The sequence below is a fragment of the Alosa alosa genome, chromosome 19 (assembly GCF_017589495.1).
Source record: "Alosa alosa isolate M-15738 ecotype Scorff River chromosome 19, AALO_Geno_1.1, whole genome shotgun sequence".
Classification (NCBI taxonomy): Eukaryota; Metazoa; Chordata; class Actinopteri; order Clupeiformes; family Clupeidae; genus Alosa; species Alosa alosa.
Window position 1 is genome coordinate 13,105,183 of NC_063207.1, and position 8,644 is coordinate 13,113,826.

Genomic DNA, 8,644 nt, shown 5'->3' on the forward strand with positions numbered 1-8,644 from the left:
TCAAACTTAAACCCTCTAATGAAACATATGTTAGCTTAGTGAAAGTATCACACAGTAATAAGTTACTTATTAAAAAGTAATTATCAAAAGAAATCAATCAGAAACTCAGTTTTATTGTTAACAATAGCTTTTTTATTACAAAAAAAACTGCATACATTAAACGTTTTGCGAGGAAAAAACCTGGCAGTCATTAAAACGTAGTGACCACCACGTTCTGTCAAACTTTAAATAAAAAAGAAACAACATTAATGTACAAAAGTGCTTACATGGTGCAAATATCTGAGTAAAAGCAACAACGGATCATAAAAAGAATACCACTTTACATTATAATCAAATTCCTAAAAATAAACTGATAGGAGCTGGAAAAAAAATCCACTATATTACAAAGCCGAGAAAAACAAAACAAAACAAACCTTGCTTTTGACCTTTTCTGTTTTCACGGTGACTAGTCTCTGGTCACCCCCACCCTCCCAAATCCTACGTTAATAAATAACACGTTTAAATAGTCAATCCTCAAAAAAATGATAAACTGACCGAGAAGTTCCTTTCCTTTCTTTCCTTCTTTTATTTTTTAATCCCAGACTTAGTCCTTCCATATCTACGGCATTAAAACTCCCATAGAGAAGGAAAGTTAAAAGTTAGCCACCAGCTAACTGGCTTAAAAAAACAACAACACTCCCAAGTCAAAAACCACACTTCTGTTAGACATTCTGTCTGACTCCCATTAACCAAACACTTGGTTATTATTATTGTATGCGTGAGAAACTGACCATCCTCACTGATATTGGCACTTCATAGATCAATAACACTGCAGTCTATAACTGTAGCTCATAGTGATATGTTTCAGAGAAGGAAAGATAGAAGGTGAGAGTGTGTGTATGTATGTGTGTGTATGTATGTATGTGTGTGTGTGAGAGAGACAGTGTGTGTGTGAGAGAGAGATAAATAGACAAATAGAAAGACAGAGCAATAATGTGCTGTCCAAAAGACATTTACTTTTGCATTACAGACGTCAGTGTCTGGCAGCTCTGGGCACTGGTCTGGAGAGCTGAAAGGTCATGACGCTTTCTCCAGGCCGTCACAAAGGTCTTCGGACGGGCCTGGACCAAGCCACCCAAACAGAGGGACTTGGACTTCCACGATCAACGGAGAACCAGATGGTGTGTGTGTGTGTGTGAGCGCATACTCAAAGCTGTACCCGTTGACAGTGGGAGATAGCACAGTTGCCGTAGCTCTAGCTTGTGTGCAAGTTGGTGCCAAAGGGTTAGTAGCTGTTCTCGTGGCCAGCCAGAATGTAGAGGTTGCTGTAGGCTGTGGGGTTATCAGTGGGGCGACTCTCCAACACCACCACCCTATATAAAACAGACACAAGAGAGACACAGATCAGCACTGACACTGACACACACACACACACACTTATGCTTAAGGAAGAACAGGGGTGGACTGAAAAAGAGCAACACATAAAAAGACTGATGTCTATCTAAGCATGACACTGGAGATAATGTGTCTTCCATTTGGACATGAGCCCGTCACTGCCTTGTGGTGTTTGTGTGTGTGTGTGTGTGTGTGTGTGTGACGGAGACCTGACATCTACACGGTGCCTGAGCAAGAAAGTGTGTGAATGCCTGAGTACCAGTGAGAGTGCTCGAAAGGAGGGTGTGTGTGTGTGTGTGTGTGTGTGTGTGTGTGTGTGTCACTATCCATACTGTCTTGGCCCATCAGATGTAATTTCAGAGGCAGACAGAGATCCTGGCCGAGCTGGCAGTGCCCGTGGGGCGGTGAATTAAACATGGTGCCAGGCAGCGGGCACAGTACCACACATGCACACACTCAGAGCAATCAGCTAAAACAGTTCTCCTCTCTCTCTTTCTCACACACACACACACAGTCACACACCCTTACTATAAATGAATGTGTGTACGTAAACGCAGGCATACGCACAGACACGCCAACTATATTTACTCACAGATAAAAACCTAACAGCATATGTACACAAAAACTGGCAGAAGGGCACATAAATGCTTACAAAATCAACTGAATGCCCATTCCACACACCCACCCCCCACACACCACCCACCCCCCCACACCCACCCCCCCCCACCCCCACACACACACACACACACACACACACACACACACACACACACACCCACACCCACACACAGTTGAAATGAAGAGGTATGTGTGGTAAGGACACATGAGGAGAGTCTGGTCATATGGGCAGGGTGGGGTAAAGAGAGGAAACTAATGAGAGGGACAGGACACCACTCTAGGTAAACACTCTCCTCCTCCCTGGTCCCTCGACAGTTAATAATATACCACTTTGGGAAAGTGTGTGTGTGTGTGTGTGTGTGTGTGTGTGTGTGTGTGTGTGTGTGTGTGTGTGTGTGTGTGAAAGAGAAGGGTAGAATAAGGAAGTACCTGTAGCTACTGTGCTTCAGTTCAGTTCACTTTACTTTGTAAAAAAGCATTTCATTTTAAACCAAGACACAGAGTATAAGAAGCAGAATGTGTATTGTGTGTGTGTGTGTGTGGGTAAGAGAGAGTGCTATTCATGAGAGAGAGAGAGACAGTGTGTGTGTGTGTGTGTGTGTGTGTGATCACCAACCTGTCTGATCCCAGAAGTCGGAACACCCTGCTGGGGTCAGAAATCTCCTGTGTGACCTGAGAATGGAGGCACATCATTAATACCCACGGACAAAAAAACACATACATGTGTACAAACACACACACACACACATCCCTAACAAGACCCACAAGGACCACAAAATATAACAAACACATAAATTAAGAGTTCAGTCAGCCTTTATAAGACCAAAAACTTATACCAGCAAAACTGAAACATCAACTAAAACGGTCTTAATTAAACAGCACACATAAAAACAAAAAACACTCAACTTGTTGCTTGATATTATTTGTTGCTTGATATGATGCCATTATTTGCTACTTTCATATTCAATATTTAAGATTTTGGGCAATTTTTCTCTCGATGGGAACGATGCAAAGCAAAGCAAAGCAGTGTGACAATATTTGCGTCACTATGAGATGGAATATGGTAAATATACTGTAACGGGCGAAGGTAATTTTGGCCAGACAATGATAACTTGCTAACATGCTATTTTAGATAATATGGGGGAGGGGGGGGAGTAAAACCCAGTGTGGTAAAGCAGAGACCAACAAGTCAAACACTGAGGTAAAACACTGCTCAAGTGTGTTTAGAGTGTGGCCCTGAAGGTGAGTCCTGATGACTGACCTTTAGGAGGCCTCAGAGATGCTGTGAATAGGGCTCTGCATGCTGTACGGGAAAGGGCTCTGTTTGATCCCATCAATAACAGGGCAAACACAGCTGACTGCTTTGTAAGGAGTGGGGGTCTAAGGGTCTGCAGCTCGCACACATTTACACACACACACACACACACACACAATATAAACATAATATAAACACACACTTGCACGAGTGCACTACATACACACACACAAAGATGGGTGTTACTAAGTGAAGCAAGGTGACAAAGCCACAGTGACACCTGTGAGATGAGCGAGCATGCATGCATACACGCATACACACACACACACACACCTGGCATGAAAATGGCTTAACTCGAGAGATCTGATATCTCCTCTCGCCTAGATGACTACGCTACAAGACCTGAGGTGCCCGCAGACACCCCGCTACACACACACACACACACACACACACACACACACACCAAAATGATTAATGAATGGTTTTATACAATATTGTGTGTTTGTGTGTGTGTGTGTGTATGTGTGTGTGTGTGTGGTGTTTACCTCATTAGATTTAAAGCTCTTCCCCTGCATTCCATGTTTCCAGAAGGCCAGGACACTGTCCTGAAGGCACACTGTATAAAACACACACATACACACCCAAAGTCATGACGACAGCACTCACATAAAACATCCCAATTCACTCACCCACTGCATAGCCATACAGAGAAACAACCCATTTGTATTCAAGATCAAGACTTTAACACGCCACACATACAAACACTCACCCACGGAGCCGATGCAGAATTCAAAGCTGAGTTCTGATGCAAGCTTCTTGTTGGACTTGAGTTTGCCCTGCAGATTCACTATCTTCAGATTCTCTGCAGACAAGGAGGAGGAGATGGAAAAGAGATAAAAGGGTGGTGTGAGACCTATACGACATGGTAGGGTTTACTTGGGCCTGGCCTACATGTCATACAGGCGTCAACATTTACACACACATATGCATGCGCATGGTTACATACAGCCTCTCAACCACACACTATACCCAATGAACAGGTGGGTCTCCTACCCACATCTCTCACACTCACACACACACACACACACACGCGCACACACAGACACACAAAGAGAGACAGTGGCTTTGTCTCTCAAGGATAGAGATGAAAATGCCATGGCGCCTGTATGGATATTGACAATGACCACATCCACTCACAGCAGCACAAAGGGGTAGCGGGGAGCATTGAGCAGGGCTGTGATGGAACAGATGGGGCCTATCGCCTTTCATACACACCACACCTCACCTCACCCCGACCCCCGACCTTTCATTGTGTGCGCCAGCACCCCGTGATCAGGTTAACACCATGTAAAAGAGCAAGCCTTTATGCCTCACACACACGTGCACAAAGGGCTCGTGATATGTGTACCGTGTGTGCATGAGTGCCTGTATGTCTCTGTGTGTGTGTGTATATATATATGAGGTTCAGCAAGTTCAAAAACATACAAGTACTTACATACGGAAGTGCGTGAGTGTGTGTGTGTATACGTGCTCACTTATGCACAAAATATGCATGTGTTTGCTTATGCACCAACATGTGAACATGTGTGCAATGCATGCCAGCTTCCATGTACATGTGTACATTTCCCCTGATTAATGAATGGTTTTATACAATATTGTGTGTTTGTGTGTGTGTACGATCGCCTGCCCAACAGGTGAGGGTGTTCATGCAGTTAAATTGACCCACAGCTGACATACAACACACACACACTTCCACCGGTACACAGGGTGCGCGCAGGTTAGCCAGCGGCCTGTGGAAACTCTGACTGCTGCTCCCCGGGCATTAGCTCATGTATCCATGTGGAGAGAGGAAGGTGCCAAAGCATCAGTTCATGACTTGTGGCGTATGAAAGAGGAGAGCCTCCACTTTGTTGTTTACTCTGGAGTGTTTAGGGTTGATTGGGGGGGTTAATTAGATGCATCTCATCATATAATGCCCCAGGCTGTGCAATCTCTTGCCTCCTCTTCTGACAAAAGGTCGTGACCTTGTGTGTATAATATGTGAATGAACATATGCTTATGTGTGAGTACACACCATGCACGTGCATATGGTGGGTGTGTGTGTACGTGCATATGCTGAGTGAGTGTGTGTGTGTGTGTGTATGTGTGTGTGTGTGTGGTGTTTACCTCATTAGATTTAAAGCTCTTCCCCTGCATTCCATGTTTCCAGAAGGCCAGGACACTGTCCTGAAGGCACACTGTATAAAACACACACATACACACCCAAAGTCGCATGTGACAGCACTCACATAAAACATCCCAATTCACTCACCCACTGCATAGCCATACAGAGAAACAACCCATTTGTATTCAAGATCAAGACTTTTAACACGCCACACATACAAACACTCACCCCGGAGCGATGCAGAATTCAAAGCTGAGTTCTGATGCAAGCTTCTTGTTGGACTTGAGTTTGCCCTGCAGATTCACTATCTTCAGATTCTCTGCAGACAAGGAGGAGGAGATGGAAAAGAGATAAAAGGGTGGTGTGAGACCTATACGACATGGTAGGGTTTACTTGGGCCTGGCCTACATGTCATACAGGCGTCATACTTACTGTCGAGACACACAAGCACAGTGTCCCTCTCCAGCTGAGTGACATGAATAGCATCCACCTGATGGCCACCTGTACACAACACACACACACACACCAAAGTCATCACATCACAGAGATCATTTGATCATGTCAAGTGAGAGTGTGTGTGTGGCCATAGTTCTGAGTTGAACCCATCTCACAAACATACACAGACAATACAATATTACAGGGATTATTTCATCGTTTCAAGTGAGTGAGAGGTGAATGAATGTCATGATGAAAATGTAATGTGTGTGTGAGTGTGTGCGCGTGTGCGCATGTGCCTGCGTACATGCATGTGTATCTGTGTGCGAGTCTGACCTGAGCCCATCTCAGTGAACCAGGAGGAGCAGGAATTGAGGTTGATGGTCTCGAAGCGCACCACTTGGCCAGGCTCGCTGCCCTGGCTGATGGCCACGCACACCATGGGGTACTCCTGCTCGGGCACCACCAACATCTCAAACACCTTCAGCGGGCTCGGCAGCGGGAAGTCAAAGTGCTGCAGGGGGCGAGAAAGGGGATCAATGGCCACACTGGAGCGGGAAAGGCTGAGGAGATGATTGGGTTTGCTGAGTGGTCGGGTCTCTCTCTCTGTGTGTGTGTGTGTGTGTGTGTGTGTTTTTACTCTTGTTTATGGCATTTGGCAGACACCTACCCAAATCCCCTTACAAAATTATATAAAAGATTTCTAATCTAAATAAATCATTGTGGTTTTGCATCTCTTTGAATGTAAGTGTCCCTGTGTGTGTGTGTGTGTGTGTGTGTGTGTGTGTGTGTGAATGCCCACGTGCATGCAGCTGTGTTTGTATGACTGCTTTTGAATGTCACCACTCACCTTGATAAGCATGAACTTCTGCATAGGCTCGTACCACTGAAGCAGCACAATCCCAGACTGCAGCGCTCCACACAGATACTTATGCCCTGTGTATGGGTTCCTCACTGGGGGAGGGAGAGAGGGACGGAAGACAAACAAAAATGAAGAGAAAATAGAGCACAAATATAAATATAAATATAAAATATAAATATAAATAGAGAACACTTCACATATTAGACATTTAATTTCAACATGCCAACTTTACCCTCTTCTGCTCTTATGGTTGGGTCAAGGTACTGGTCAAACAAGAAGTAAACAGAAATGACATGAACACAAATTTCTGCGCTCACCGATGCAGCACTTGTGGCAACCTTTGGTGTCAGGGATCTTAGTTGTGAGGGCAAACCGTCTGTGGACACACAACAGAGGTCAAAAGGTCAGTGTAAGAGTAAAGGCCACTGTAATACCAATCCGACCCAAACGTTGAGAGGGTTACTTATCACCAACACAATCACCCTCATGACATCACACACACACACACACACACACACACACACACACACACACACACACACACACACACACACACACCTGGGTAGGATTCTGTCAGGAAAGCGATGCGTCTGGAACTGAGCAGCCAGGCTTCCTGGCTTCCGCAGCTGCTCAAACAGACCAATCAAATTGTGGGAGTAGAGCTGGAAGGATGTCTTCCCTGAGAGGAGAGGGCGAGAGAACGGCATGAGTATGGAGGCGACATGGTCAGACAGCTCCACACCAACAAATAAGGACTAGAAGGTTAGAAGATTAAACTAGTGAAATGTGGTGATTAGGGTGTTCGTTACGATTAAAATGGGAATGTTGGGGCAAATAGGCCCACACCCCACCATCCAGAGCAGCACATCTGGGATGCGTTTAAGCTTGATCCTTAAGACCAATCCCTAAAAGATGTTTAGCGGAGTAGTTGTGTGCACATCCCACCTTTCTTTAGGCCAGTTGCAGGACAAAGGTATTGGAGCGTAAAACAGAAGAGAGAATGTCTGTACACCGGAGTTTAGCACCCAGCTTTTAATTAGAAACCGACAACGTTTCGGCAGATGAACCTAAGCTAAAGCAGCTAAACTCTGGTGTGCGGACATTCTCTCTTCTGTTTTACAATCCCTAAAAGATGTAATTACAGGCCCAACTGTTTCTATATAGACCCAAGTGATTACCCTCTCCTCACATGCATTACCATCAGGAGCATTTTTAGATGGCTACCGACGCTAGGACAGCATGTGGCCTTAAGCTTGTGGTGAATAACCATCAACAGTAGCTGCTGCTTCTTCTAGATTGTTCTTTTACGATTAGCAGTGTGTGTGGTGAGATTAGAGAGGATGGAAAGACCCAGGGATGCGCAAAAGGGGAGAGAGCACAACGCTAAGCAACACCAGTAGCACACAGAACATTCCCTACAGACCCCATGTTTAGCAGTGTGACTTTACCTTCTGATGACAACAGACAAGAAGCCAGCAAGATGAATATGGAAGATGGAGAAGAGAAGGGGCAGAGAGAGAGGAGAAAGAGAGAGAGAGAGAAACAAAAAAAGGACATTAGAGTGCAAGATGTAGCAGCATGTAATGCAAAAAAAAAAAAAAAAAAGCTGAATTTTCCAGCAGTGTAATAGCAAGTACCACAAGCACGTATCAGAGCAGGGTTGGAGTACCCCTGGTGGACATTTAGATAATTACACTCTCTGGTTAACATGACTGTACAAAGACTGGGAAAGTTTAATACATTATGGTGACTATTTACAGATAAAACACACATGGATAACATGTTCTTTTGATGTTTTCTGAACACTGTGACACAGTAGCACAAAACAGTGTATGACCTCTCAAATTGGGCTGGACTTATAATCAGTCATCATTAAGCGGTCACTAATTATATTGAACAGGCAAGCGTTTTATAACTCAATTGGGCAGTGAGCAAT

General features: G+C 44.7%; 1 protein-coding gene across 1 annotated transcript in view; it reads right to left on the reverse strand.

The window, feature by feature from the left end:
• Positions 1-109: 109 nt before the first annotated feature.
• map4k5 (mitogen-activated protein kinase kinase kinase kinase 5) overlaps positions 110-8,644 on the reverse strand; it is a 49,412-nt gene continuing 40,877 nt past the window's right edge. The window contains exons 25-33 of the mRNA XM_048227360.1: positions 7,267-7,387; positions 7,026-7,084; positions 6,697-6,800; positions 6,183-6,360; positions 5,844-5,912; positions 4,017-4,109; positions 3,793-3,863; positions 2,609-2,664; positions 110-1,352 (exon numbers count right to left, since the gene is read on the reverse strand). Coding sequence (XP_048083317.1) covers positions 1,265-1,352; positions 2,609-2,664; positions 3,793-3,863; positions 4,017-4,109; positions 5,844-5,912; positions 6,183-6,360; positions 6,697-6,800; positions 7,026-7,084; positions 7,267-7,387 — 839 coding nt within the window. The 3' untranslated portion in view covers positions 110-1,264. The remainder of the gene's footprint in view (positions 1,353-2,608; positions 2,665-3,792; positions 3,864-4,016; positions 4,110-5,843; positions 5,913-6,182; positions 6,361-6,696; positions 6,801-7,025; positions 7,085-7,266; positions 7,388-8,644) is intronic.